Source organism: Macaca nemestrina, chromosome 13 (assembly GCF_043159975.1).
Source record: "Macaca nemestrina isolate mMacNem1 chromosome 13, mMacNem.hap1, whole genome shotgun sequence".
Taxonomy (NCBI): Eukaryota; Metazoa; Chordata; class Mammalia; order Primates; family Cercopithecidae; genus Macaca; species Macaca nemestrina.
Window position 1 is genome coordinate 36,811,872 of NC_092137.1, and position 14,451 is coordinate 36,826,322.

The window sequence follows — 14,451 nt, forward strand, 5'->3', positions numbered from 1 at the left end:
GGTTTGTGATTAGCTCAAGGTCACACACCTGGTTAATGACTGAACTAGATTAAACTCAGGTCTCACCATTAAACCAGAATGTGTAAGAACAGATTGCCTTTCAAAACTGCCTGGCATCTTCATCACGTAAAGAAAAATATCACCTTTTTTCAGTGTGTTAGTAATTTCAGCTGGCAGAAAAGCTGATAGCCTTCAAGAAATAAAAAGCTGATCATGCTCTCAACTTTCTGATCTAAGATAGAGAAGGAGGAGGGATGGAGGGAAGGAGGGAGGAAGGGAGGGGAGACATGGAAAAGAGAGGAAAGGAGGGAGAGAGGCAGAAAGAAAGAGAAACAGCCATTTTTGTGTTATAAGGCTTCCTGACACATTTGTGCTTCCTGTGAGCCCCTCTCAGCCATGATTTTCCAAAAAAGGTCAGAGATTATTGGGTAAGACTCTCCCCCTCCCCTCCACCCCTTCTACTTCATCAGCACCAGTTTGTGATGAAGACCATTAAACATCTTACTGCATATAAGTCTAGGTGCTACTTTCCTTTATTCTGTTTGAGTCACACACCCAGAAGCAGAATCTTGGGAAATAAGCGGATTGCCTATTCCCTGAAAGGGCCATATTTGTTCTGTTTAGTTCCAAGGGAATTCAAAGAGGTGGGACAAATGTACATAGAACGATATTAGGCACATAGTGAGTGCTTAATAAGTGTGGACGTATGAATAGATGGGAAAGGATTTAGGACAAAAGATTCAGTCTCAATAGTGCAAGAAGGAATCTACTACTTTGGTTGAATATGTAGTGAATCCCCTCTCTCTGGAGGTATTCAAGCACTAGCCAGCCACTCGCAGGCCAGGGATGTTGTAAAAACAGGTTGGGAGATGGTTTGGAATGGATGAACTTTTAGTTCCTTTTGAATCCGAGGATTCCCATTATTCCAAGATTCTTGGTGCATAATGAAAAAGAAACTGGTAAAGATGTTTATGACTTTGACCTTAAGAGCTTCAGATTTTAAAAAATCATACAGATTTCAGGTTGCTTCATCCAAAATTCTGGCCCTCTGTTCCTTTATTTAACTTTCGGACACAATTGGGAAACCTTATCATCCCGGCAATTCACTCGAGAGTTTCTACTGGTTTGGTTTAAGTAACAAGTTTTGTTTCTTTTCAATTTTGAAAATCAGGAGAGATGGACTCATGGAAACCTGGATCGGTCCTTTTAGATGAAGGTAATTATACAGCCCAACCTCTCAGTCACGCCTGGATCAAGATGCATAGGATAACAGAACTAAGAGTCTAATAATCCAGCTGGCAGAGTGGCTGAGCTCCGCTAGTCTAGGATTTCTAATGGCTCCCGCCTCTGACTTAAGGGTCCTGCAAAGGGCACACTGAAACTCCCTTCCTAGGGAGGCCTGGGGTAAGGAGCAATACTGGATAACAAAAGGGAGAGAGGAAACGTGAAGACAAAAAGCCAGAAGGGAGCTAGTTTCGCACTCTCAAAATGGGTTTGGATCCTCACTCCATCTGGCAGCATACTTTAACTTCCTCCAACTCCACTTTTTCCTTTGCAAAATGGCTTTCAGGTTTTCCCTTCACAAGAATGGGTGTTGTTCGCTGCCTACTGCATTAAATATTCGAAACTCCAACAAACAAGACCTTCCAGCTCTTCGTGGGAGGGAAGACTGTACTGGTAGGGGAAGAAGGAGGTGAAGGAGAGGACTCCGCCTCTGGACTTGTACTTCTCCCCTTCCTCCAACGCAGAGCGTTGGGGCGTTTCCACGACAGGCTCCTGGCTGAGAAATACTGTTAGACACCCAAAGTGAATGTTTAAAATGATGTGAGGAAGTGAGATGAGCTAGCTGACCTTTAATGGAAGGATGAAATCATGTGCTTTGCAAACTGGAAAAAATAACAAGCTAGTAGAAAGCTCACTGCAGCCAAGCGCGAGCAATGACCCCCGCACTTCCTCCACCCCCGGGGAATCCCGGAACTTCCGGGCATCCTAAAAATGGGGAGACTCACTTCCGGTGCTGCAAGCGCGCTCTTCCTGGGAAGCCCATTTGTCTTACCAAGCCTGAAAGGATTCGCTTTTATTGTCTTTATTTCTTTAAATGGTATATTTATGAACTTGGCTCACATGTAAATGGCTCTAAAGAAACCCCCTTCCACAAGGCTGAAATGCAACTTCACACGCACAGCTTCTGACAGCATGAAACCTTTTTGCATCTCTACTTCTAGTCTCACACAGCTGGGAGGGTGGAGTTGCATTTTAAGCCCTCTTATTTGAGTTGCTTTTAAATAAACTGTCTTTCTCCAGTCCACATCCAGTCCTCATTAGATTGTCCTCCTTGCGCCTTACTCATCTTCGTTCATTGTCTCAGTCACCAAATGTTGACTGAAGACCTACATGATCTTGGCACGGTGGAGGTTTATTTGAGGAAGACACATTCTGTGGCTCAAGATTTTCAGAATTTTACAGAGGCATAATTTACAATGGCAAAGTGTTTAACGCTTTCAAATAACAAAACTAAGACTCAGAATAAATAATAAATTAATGAGAGCAGAACTCAAGTCTCTTATTTCAAATCCCTCAGCAGAGTACTATGTTTTTGATAGGCTGTAAGTAAATATTAATTTATTATTTTTCTCAGGGTGGGGGTAATGTAAAGAAAAGCACAGTTAGCTTTAAGCCAAGCCCCCAAGCTGGGTGTGAATATCCATTATGTCCCCTTCCCTGGGGTAAGGCCAGCTGCTTCCTGTCCTTGTAAGTCACCAAAAGTTTTACTGCTCTTTCCAGGACGTGTTCCAAAAGAAGAATTGAGCACACAGTCTTTGGAGCCAGTATCCCTGGGAGATCCAAGTAAGTTAATTGACAACTAGAAACCCACGGTGTCTTTGACATCTGAACTGCTCTCTCCTCTCTTCCCACTCACTCCCACTCAAACCTGCCTCTCTCCTACCATGGATCTATTTATCGCCTCTCTTTTGACACCTTGTTCTAAGGGGAAAAGGAAGCTTTTGAAGGATATAAACTGTCTATGTGCATGAGGGGGAGAGTATCAAGATGTTTTAATATCACTATGGCAACAGGGTGAAGAATGGGATGGAACAGAAAGACAAGGAAGGATGAAAGGAGGAGATGGGCAGGTTGGCAGGGGCAACTGTCTAGTGCAAATGATGGTGGCCAGAGCTCAGAGTTGGAAGTGGAAATGAAGATAAATGGGCATATTCAAGAGATACAGAGAAGGAAGAATCTATAGGATTGAAGGCAGAGGTTTGAGAGAGGGAGAAGTTAAAGATGAGCTGAGCAACTAGGTAAATGGTACTACAATGAGGAACACCGGGGATGGAGCAGGTTTATGTCTATCATCTTCTTCGAGACATTTGATCTGATAGAGAGAAGACTACCCAGATCTGACATTCAGAAGGAACAGCCCAATCAGAAATTTAGAGTTGTAAGACAATGAGCTATAGTTCAAAACTGAGGCTATGAGAACAGAAAATGTGACTTAGGGAGATAGAGTAAAGTAAGAAGAAACACAAGACTTAAGCCCGAAGAACCACACTAGGTGGAGGATAAACCACCTGAGGATATCAGAAAGGAAGAACCAGAGAAAAATAAGGAAAACGAGAACGGTATAGTAGTAGCCTACAAGGTATGGAAAGAAAACACCTGCAAATTCCTCTAGAAAGTCACTACTAATCAGCCACCAATGGACAGTGAGGCTCAACCTTGCTGCATATGAGAATCACCTGAAGACATTATTAGAGATGCCCACCTTCCTGTCTCATACCTACTGTATCAGGTTCTCCCTAGACCTTGCTACCCAAAGTGTGGTCTGGAGACCAGCAGCATCAGCATCACTAGGGAGCTTGCTAGAAACACAGAATCTCAGGCTCCACCCCAGACCTGCTGGTTCTACAGTGATTGATTCCTTTGCACATTTACCCTTGAGAAGCACTGTCCAGAGTGAATCCCAGGAGTCTTCATTTGTTGAAGCTGCATTAGCAACCCTGATATGTACATGACTCTGATATGTATCCAGAGTTAAGAAACACTGGCCTGATGTATTAGACAACACAAAGCATTAATCTATAAAATTGTACCATGTTGAAGGAAACTAGAGCAATTAAATAAATTGGTAGATTGATTCCCATAGATCCTATATCTTACTTTCTCTTCCTTGACTTTCAACCTCTGACCTCTTCTGTAGCCATAATAAATTGCTTACACTGAACACTGCATAACCCAATTCTACCTGTTAGCATTGATGTTGGCATCTTCAGATCAGAATGTTTTCATCTCCATATAAGAAAGCCATGGGTCTCAGACAAAACATGCCCTGAGCTGGAACCATTGTCATTTAAAAGAGGAACAAAGATAACCCTGGTATCAGCCATCAGGCTAGTGAGTAAAGAGAATTAAGCAATAGAGAAACAGCTCACCTTCTTAAGACCTAACTATGAGATGAACGTGTTAATCCTGAACGCAATTCAAGATGTAAGAAATAAGGAGGAAAAACTGCCTGTGAGGAATCAAAATAGATGCTACAATATCCATGTACTTTATTCATGTAAAAAGAAAATTCCCTTTGGCCCTTATTCTAATTAACAATTGTTCCCCAAAAAATACTTTATTCCAAAAGGCATATTGAACTAATCTACTGACATCTGGAAGGGAAACCCCACCTCAGGAGTACTTCTGCAACTTTACTGTGCACAGGAATCACCTGGGGATCTTGTTAAAATGCAGATCTGACTCTATAGGTTTGGGTGGAGCCTGAGAGTCTAGCAAACTGTAGGTGCTAGTGGGCGGCAAGCCCTAAAGAACTCCACTGCCACCTGCTGGCAACAATTCACACCGCAAGCCCAGCCAGGAAAAAAATGAGTTGGCCTTCCTTGGGAATCAACAATATGACAAACTACATATGAGAATCACATGCTGCTTTTCCTTTGCTTTACCCAAGGTTTTAGTGGCATCTTTAAACTCTGCTTCTGGACCTTATTTGCCTCTTTCATTCTTCATCTCAAGATCATGCTTGGGTATAGGCAGTTTGGGGGCAGCAAAGGACAAGGGAAGCCAACTGCAAAGGATGAATTGGTAGGCACTGAACAGGCAGGACGACAGGAGGTAAAAGCTTTTCTTTTGAGATTTGCTACTGAGCCAAGGTACAAACAGGTGCCCTGATTCTAGATGTAGCAAAGTCAGCCAGTCCCAGATGGGTCCCTCTCGTCTCCTACTTCCCTGGTTTTGATTGCCATGTAACACTGCAAGATAATAAAACACGTTCTCAGGTATAACTTTTCTCATAATCACAGTTCTGCTGTAGCACTCAGCCATAAATATTTCTCATCAATTCTTCTGCTCAAAACTTTGTCAACTCATGTTCATTTATTGCTTTCCTCTTTAAAACGATGTTTTTAAACTAGCAAAAACCCTCTCCACCTACAGAGCTTCTCCTCCAGCCCCATGGCAACAATGCACCGTAGAGAATGTGGGTGGTTGTGTGCAGATCAGAGAGGTGCAGGCCTGTCTGGCCGCTGCTCCCCACCCCCGACGGGCAGTGCCCCAGTGTTCTCTTGGATGCACCAGCCTAGAAATTTCCAACTTTACTCTCTCTCTTTTTTTTTTTTTTTCTTTTGAGACGGAGCCTTGCTCTGTCTCCCAGGCTGGAGTGCAGTGGTGCGATCTTGGCTCACTGCAAGCTCCACGCCCCGGGATCACGCCATTCTCCTGCCTCGGCTTCCCGAGTAGCTGGGACTACAGGCGCCCGCCACCACGCCCGGCTAATTTTTTGTATTTTTAGTAGAGATGGGGTTTCACCGTGTTAGCCAGGATGGTCTTGATCTCCTGACTTTGTGATCCACCCACCTTGACCTCCCAAAGTGCTGGGATTACAGGCATGAGCCACCACGCCCGGCCTTCTTTTTTTTTCCCCCATATGGAGATCTGTTTTGAAACATTTTTGTCTTCTAAACTGCAACTGTTAAATAATTTATTTTTCACTTTTTACTAATCAAAAGGATCTATAGCTCCCAATAAGAGCCTCTTATCAGCATTGAATAGTCAGTTTTATCATACTGAGATGATATCATTCCTGTCTACAGCAAAGAAAACACTAATTTCCATTAGCCTGTGTGGGTTTTCACTAGTTCCTTTTGATGTTTGAAAGGGTGAAAAGAGCTTGCAGCCCATCCATCCCTTTACCTCTCTTATAACCTTCATAGTGATCCACAGAGATCCAGAGATCCTAAGCCAGAATAACTATCCTAGTCTTCATCACAACTAAAAGAAAGAAAGAAAAATCTCTAAGATAGCTACAAACAAGGACTGACACCCTATACATATATGTGGATAATTTCTTTGGTTGCCTCGCCCAGGGAAATGAAGGAGAATATTGATATCTATTTCTTATTCTATAATTCCTGCCCTCCCTCACTGCTGGCCTTGCAGATCTCTCACACCTTATAAAAATCCAACACTTGTTTCTAAAAAGTTAGGGTGAGAGCAAAAAGCCACACACTCTTGAGACTCAGTCTTGATGAATTCTCACAACGAGGAGTCTGCACTTAGAAGATCTGAGCCTAGGCAACCATTGACAGCCTTCCCAAGCTTGGCTAGGACGTCGCTGCTTCTGAAACCCATAATTGTGGCAGATATGTAGAGTTTTCAATGGTTATGGAAATAAGGACTAGCCCAAGTGTCCAAGACCCCGGTGCTCAGGGAAACCCCTGTGGGATGTAAATAAATATACCCTGCATCTTACTACCTTTTTTTCCATTTCTTTTCATTTCTCAGGGGGCTCTGACGGAGCAGGAGGAACAAGAGGATGCCCAGGTAAATGCAGTGAGAGATCATGAGAATCATAGTCTTTTTCCATTCCGCAGACTGCAAAATTGACTTGTCGTTTTTAATTGATGGGAGTACCAGCATTGGCAAACGGCGATTCCGAATCCAGAAGCAGCTCCTGGCTGGTGTTGCCCAAGCTCTTGACATTGGCCCTGCCGGTCCACTGATGGGTGTTGTCCAGTATGGGTAAGTGCAGTTAATGTTCTGAATCCAGAAAGGAAGTCATGCCATGTGCTTAATTTTATGCCACAAATATTACCAACATGTTCTTGAGCACAGATTTGTTCTCTTCCCTAATGCAAATGTAAATGAAAAAAACTGAAGCAATCCAGATGCCATTTAAGAAATCTGTGGCTTCCTGAAGGAAAGGACAGATTAAAAAGCACTCGTAACTAGATGGCATTTGCACTCAAGAGTATTTATTTGTCTGGAAAATAGGAGAGATGGGTGTGAGTGTTAACTCAGCCACTAACAAGCTGTGTGGCCTTGGGCTAGGCCTTCACCTCTCCGATTGTCAGTTTCCTCATCTGTAAATCAAGAAGGTTGGATCTGCTTTCAACCTTGACTATTAGAGCATTTGTTTGAGGGACTCCACCCTGTGCTACAACCTATCCACCTATAGGTTAGACACCTAGAGAACATGGTGCTTTAGGTTGTATCTTCTCTTTTCTCCAAATAACCTTAGGCCCCTGCACTGGTAATGGAAAAACCCACCAGGCAATGGGGAAGAATGGGTGGGAAGAGAGATGGCCCCCGTCAGTCAGCTGAGCACCTAGATGACTTTCCCCAACCTGTTCTATTATTTTACTTAGGGTAGAAATTGAGGGCTCATGTTGACACCAGTCTCAGTCTTTTATTTGGCGGGAATAAATCACTCTTATTTCAGCTATGAATAGGTTTGTCACTGAAACAGATATACAGATATTGATAATAAACAATCAAAAGAAAAAGCGTGCATAATCTTAAATTTATACACACATCTTAAATAGGTAGCCTTTTGACCAAGAATCATTGAGGGCAGGATGGGTATCATGTCTCCTACAAAGGACCAAGTGGGTTTGGAAGGGGCAATGAAAGTGGAAACCATCATAACCTTTGGTGCCTATTGCTCAGAAGCTGCGGTCACAACTTACTCACCCTCCTGAAAAGAAAAACTATCCATACCTGACAATACCTACGGGGTCTCCAGCACCTTCAGAGGTTTCATTTTAACCAAGGTTGTTCTATCAAAGAGACTAGAATATTTATTTTTGAGTTGTCAAGAGAAATAAATAAAAATGCTTTATTTTCATAAGAATCTACAACATTTGTGTTTTTAGAATTTAATTCCAATTACCCATTTAGTACTACCTTCTATTCCTGTCAGGAAAAATTAGTAGATGAGTTAACTGGGACTTGTATGTAATCAGACTCAATTAGATAAAAATAACCAATGGCTCCAGATATCACCTCTCAATGTCAGGTGATCTATCTTGAAGTTTTTGAATTGAAATAAGAAAAGTGGGATTTGGGGGAGTATTTTTGGTTTCAAAATGCCAGCCCATTTTCATTCCTGTGTTACTTTTTACAGACAGCCAATGGATGGCAGGTTTTACTAGAGAGGAAACGTAAGCGTTTTAACGCCAGATGTCCTTAGTCAATTTTACTGGGGGCCTCAAAGCTTGGTGTGTTATCTTGCATTAAAAATGGCTGCTTTAAAAGCTTGTATATACCAAGGTTTATAGTATAATATGATAATAAGGTGATAAATATGTCAGGGAAAAGAAAAATGGCATGAGAATAGTGTTGCTGATGAGAGCATGGATTAGAGAACAAATGTAGCAGGGAAGGAAGAAAAATAAAGACGCCTTCCCCCAAAACATTTTCCCCACATATTCCTAATGTGATCACCATTCACAAGCAAGAGTTTACCTCATGCTTTTCAATTTTACTTTCTAAAAAAATCCCTTGTGTCTGACTTTTTCCCAGGATTCTTATTAATTTGTAGCACTTAGGGAAATGTGTGTGTTTTCCACTGTTTTATGCTCACATAAGCTAATCCATCATCTTCACCCTCCCCCGGCAACAGGGTGGAGTGGAAAGCGCAATGAACCGCTGACAGGTGATCTGAATTCAGGCCTTAGCTCCTCTGTGTGACCTTAAGCCAGTCACTTAACCTCTCCTTGTAAGTGCTGCCATCTGTGTAGCACGAGGGTCAGACCAGATGATTTATCAGGGCTCTGCCAGCCCTGGCATCCTGTAATTCAGTGACCGGCTCTATATTCAGAAGACATCCAGTAAATGAATGTGGGACTAACAGACCAGATAGCTGCCTCTCCTTTCCTTGCAGTCTTAGGGTCCTGAGGAGGTGGGGTGATCAATGATGAATTGATGTGTTGCACAGAGGTGATACATCCGTCCGTGGAACGTGGCAAACCAAATGAGAGGGCGGCCTGAGAAGGGTGTGATGAGGCTGAGGGGGAGACACATTTTTTCAGCAGAAACTGCTGTTGGTTTCACTTGTCCAGCCTCCTCTCCTGGGTGGTCCCCTTCAATCCCTGCTGTATGCGTAAGTGCATACAGAGGAAGGGAGTGGGGCATCCTGGTGATTTGGGTTCTCATCAGATTCTAACGCCCTCTTTCCTCCCCCTTAAAATCATCCCTGCGCTCTTGGACTTACAGCCTGAGGCCTTGAGAGCACCTGATTCTACCTCTTTGTGTTGTAGTGAGGAAATGAGGCCCTACAAAGAAATGGCCGCCTCATCAAGAACTAGCACTGAAAGGAGAGACTGAGGTTGAGAAGGACCCGGCCAAGGGAGGAGGGCTCCGGAGCTCAGAACTGCTCCTTCCCTCCCCTCTCCCCTCCGTTACCACTGCCCCTGGTCCACACAGCTTCCTGGAAGGTTCTCTCCCTGGGTTTTCCTTAGGAGAGCTGAGTCAGAATTTAGACTTTTAAATTTAGAACTTGAAAGACAAATTTAGAAGTTAAAAGACTCATACTAAATATTAACTGGAAAAAAGGTAAAGAAAAATATAAGACCTATAAAAATGATCTCATTTACAAAATGCAACACAACTTGACTCCTCAATCTCCTCAAAGACATTTTGGGTACAAGGAACAGAAAACCACTCCAGGTAGCCCAGGTGAAGGGAGATTCATGGAAAGGTGAGTGTTCACAGGAACGACGAGTCATTGGCCATCCCCTTCCCCACCTCTGCCTGCATCTCTACGCCTCTCTGCCTGTCCATTCTGATCTTCTCTCAGCAGGCCAGCATCCTCTGCCAGGCTCTTGGTTTCTGCCCCTCCATAACTTCACTTTGCACTGGCTGAGTTCCTACCTCTGGTCCGGGCCCAACAGAAATCTCAACCACCGTGGAACTGGGCAAGCACCCTCTCCCATGTTCCCCACCTGCAGGGCCCATAACCCACAATCATGTTAACCTGGCGGCAACCACAGCATTCCTACCACACTCATCACATGCCTCCAGGAATAGAGGCAGCTTCTGATGCAGAGTCAGAGAGGTTGACTGACTTTCCCAAGGACACGCAGCTAAATGCATGACTGGGGCAGAGGACAAATGTTAGTCTTGGGTTAATCCCTAAAATGTCAAACAAAATTGTCTTGAAAGCAGAGATTCCACTCATCTGCCAGGAAAATGTCTGATAATTGCTACTTTTCACCTCCTAAAGACTGAGACATTGTGTGTGGACAACAGGTCAAGGATCAAGCCCCTGTCTTGCACATGAATTCTAAGTTCAAATTATACAACCCAAAGGCTTATAATTGCACCTAATACCAACAGGAACACGGAAAGAGTCAATGAAAGAACAGTCAGGGCAAGCCATTAGGTGAACTCTAGTAACTAACACCTGGCGAAACACCTTGCATTTGAGCAGCAGCCCAGACCCACAGGTGCTAAATGTCTTCCAGACCTTCACTACACTTTCATTTCAGGCTCCAAAAAATGGAACATAAGTGCACACATTCTTTGTAATCAACCCTAGGATATCAAAATTGGAAACAGTTGTGGGATGAAGGAAACTTGGTTTTTTCTTCATTTGAAAATCAAATAGACTTACCTTGCTTATGAGTCTATAATAGCTGTCCTGTGGTTTATCGAGTGGCTCTGAATTGGCTGCATCTCCTTAGTCTTCTCACTTCTCAGCCCACCCAACTTCAGCTCCTGGACTGAAGACTCGTGATCATGCACTCAGCTGGGCAGAGCAGCTTCCATAGGTCAGCTGAGCCACCAAGTGCAGGAGAGTCAGAGTTGAGGGGAAGAAGCAAAATGCCATGTCCGGTATGTTAGGCAAAATAATGACCCGAAAGTTGTCAATGTCCAAATCCCTGGAACCAGTGAGTGTTTTACCTCACACAGCAGAAGGGACTTTGCAGATGTGGTTAAAGTTAACAACTCTGAGATGGGGGATTCTCCTGGGTTATAGGGATGGTGCAGTGTAGCCACACGAGTCCTTAGAAGTGGAGAACCTTTCCCAGCTATTGTCAGTCAAAGGGAGGTGTGACGATGGAAGCATAGTCGGAGAGATGTGGCATTGCTGGCTTTAAAGATGGAGGAAAGGGCCGTGAGCAAGAAGTGAAGGCATCCTCTAGAAGCTGGGAAACACCAGGAAACGTATTCTCCCTGGAGCCTCTAGAGAGGGGCACAGCTCTGCCCACACCTTGCTTTCAGCCGTGGAGACCCACGTCGGACTTGGGACCTCCAGAACTCTCAACTAAGTGTGTGTTGTTTGAGCCAGCAAGTTTAGGATCATTCGTTACAACAGCAGTAGGAAGCTAATACAACCAGCAACAAGGACCACCCTGTCTCATTCTCTGAGTCTGCAGCCAAAAAAAAAGGGAGGGGGAGTGGGAGGGGCTGGGGCATGAAATGCAGCTGGGATGGGGGCTGGCAGAGGTGAATCACAGCACTCACCCTCGGACTTCAGAGCAGGAAGGGGCTGTCTGGGCCTTGACTTCACGTTGGCATTACCTGGGGAGCTTTTTAAAATGCTGATGCCTGGGTCCTGCCTCAGACCTATTAAACCAGAATCTGGCAAGGGGATGAGGCCCAGAAGTTGGTATTTTAATCTGTAATTCTCAAGATCTCAGAACAGCTCCCTGTCACCTGCCTGGCCTGATTTTCCAGGGCCTAGTGCCCCTTGCAAAGACCCCACCATGCCACTTCTTTCCTCTCTGAGAGACAGGAAGGTGAGGCCCACAAGCCACACTCCTCAGGAACACAGAGTCTCAAGGCCAAGCAAGCCGTGAATACAATTTGCCCAAGAATCATAAGATTCTGAGGTTTCTCCTCTTTCTCCTATGCTTTTTCTTCCCTATCATGCAGGGCTCCTGGAGGCACATACAAACGACTGCGCTTCACTTCCACCCCTCCCCCTTCAGTTCTCCTCACACATCCACTGGCTTTATCTGGGGTCCCTGAGATCAGTCTCCCCCCAGAGAAGCAGACGGCCATCCTGATGCCCAATAGAACCACCTGGGAGCTCCTAGAACTCCAGACGCCCAGAACAAACTTCACATCAGTTAAATCAGATTTTCTGAGTGTGGAGCCCAGGTATCATTAGTTCTTCGAGTTCCCCAGCTGATTCTTTGCTGTGGCCAGATTAAAGGCCGGAATACTCCCATGGGCCTGTGCTGTCCCCAGCGAAGCCCAGTCCCCCAGTGCCCCCTGACCCCCTCCCAGTGGCCCGTCCAGAGGGCTGTGAGAGCTCCACCCTCCTCCCTTTCTCTGCCTTTCATTTCCCTTCTCTAGACTTCTTATTTATTTTCTTCCCTTCCTCTTATCACTGGAAGCCCCACTGCTGATTTCTATTATTGTTATTACTAAAGCATCCTCTAAGACATTGCTACTCCAAGTGTGATCCACAGTATCATCTGGGAGGCTGTGAGAAATGCAGAACCTCAGACCTCACTCGGGTTCTACAGAGTCAGACTCTACATTTTAACAAGATCCCCAGGTGATCAGATGCACATCTGAGCTTGGGAAGCTCTGTTGCCAAGATGCCCCACTTCCCCAGCACTCACGGAGCCCTGTGATGTGGTTGCAGATTAGCAGCTGGTGAGCCAGTTTGTTCGGGAGTGGCTCTCAGATCAGCAGATTGCACGTGATTCACATTTACTCCAGCAGGAAGAGGTTCATGCAGCTCAATTTTCTACCCTTTTTAGTAGACGAGTGGAATTCTCATAGTTATTGCAGGAAAAAAAAATACTCACTTAAAAATGAAATTTGATTATAAGACCCTGCTCCCCCTTTTCTGATGCTGGGAAATGTGGAAAAGACCAGTTCCCATTCATCGAGGGCTAGTTGTGCAAAGGCCCTCAGCAGATTGGCCCAGACCACTGCACCCTGGGCTGGTCATAGCTGCTCTAGCAGAGCTCATACTGTCTGGGGGGATGGGGGCAGAATGATTGTCCATCTGAGCCAGGTAATACCCTCAAGGGACAAGTCTGCAGCCCCTGGCATGTGACCTGAAACATCCTCCTGATCTTACAGGCATGGTCCATCTCATTGACTAAGTCCATAAAGCATCACATATTAGCTAGTAAAACAATCAAAAGGCTAAATAGTTATGTTATTTGACTGTAACCTTAAGTTGATGCCTTGTTTGAGAAAATAGTTCAGAAAAGTTCTTCTTGGAGGGAATTATGATTCGTTACTATTTCTCTACTGGCATAAAAATCCATTTGAGAGACTCATTCCTTGTGACTCAGTTTGTCACGGGGTAAACCAGTAGACCCCGGGGCTGAAACAAAATAGATGCTTTCGGACTGAAAGGGCCTCAGAAGGCTTCTAGAATCCAGAGCTTTACAAACCTTCCTGAGAATAAGAATCACCTGGATCTCCCAGCCCCGTGGATTTTCTTTCAAGGAGAGGACTGGTAACCTATATAGTTTAATAAGTGCTTTAGGTGAGTTTTATCATCAGGTATGTCTGGAAACACTGATGATCCATCCAATTTCCCTGTCCGTAGCCCTCAAGCCTTCCTAAGAATCAAACACCTGTGCCCGTTTCTGACAGGTGTGTGTTTGCTTCTTAAACCCTTGTAGGGTAGCCATTTACTATTACACAAATTCCTCCTTTCTAGGCACAGCCAACTTCTGGCTCCCTATCATTCCTTTCATTGATCCTAGGTCTTCCTCCAAACACAGAACAATCTAAATTTTCTCTTTCAGCTATCAACCTCTACATTTTCTTATTTTCAAAGGAAATCTTTGATATTCCCTAGAAAAATATTTTGTGTTTGCATGTAATAAGAACCTGTAATAAAATTACAAATTAAAAGATTGTTTGTGTAAAAACTTAGTGGCATACTTCTTTGAACTTTTAAAATAGTCTCCAAATCTGAAGAGTAACCAGGCTAATCAGGCCATCAGCCTATATATCTGGGAAAAGGACACATATACTCTGGTCCTGAGACCTGTCACGGACTGCAGATTAATGATTTATTATTCATTATTATGATTAGAGTACAATTTAACACACATTTATTAAGTGTTTGCCATGTACTGAGCCCTCGGTCATTTGTGGAGGATCTGATGAAAAATTCATCTAAGTGGTTTGCCTTTAATTCCCTTGGTGGATGGGTTTCATGCCTTTGCCCTTAATTGTAATTGT

General features: G+C 44.2%; 1 protein-coding gene across 10 annotated transcripts in view; it reads left to right on the forward strand.

Moving 5' to 3' along the window:
- The window catches only part of LOC105464840 (vitrin), a 126,676-nt gene that overhangs the window by 91,802 nt on the left and 20,423 nt on the right, over nt 1-14,451 (forward strand). For 3 of the 10 annotated variants that reach the window (XM_011712929.2, XM_011712932.2, XM_011712934.2), the window contains 2 exons: nt 2,785-2,847; nt 6,858-7,023. In XM_011712929.2, coding sequence (XP_011711231.2) covers nt 2,785-2,847; nt 6,858-7,023 — 229 coding nt within the window. Of the gene's footprint in view, nt 1-1,171; nt 1,217-2,784; nt 2,848-6,857; nt 7,024-14,451 lie in introns of all 10 variants that reach the window. The other 7 variants (XM_011712930.2, XM_011712933.2, XM_071076512.1 and 4 more) reach the window with 3 other exon arrangements.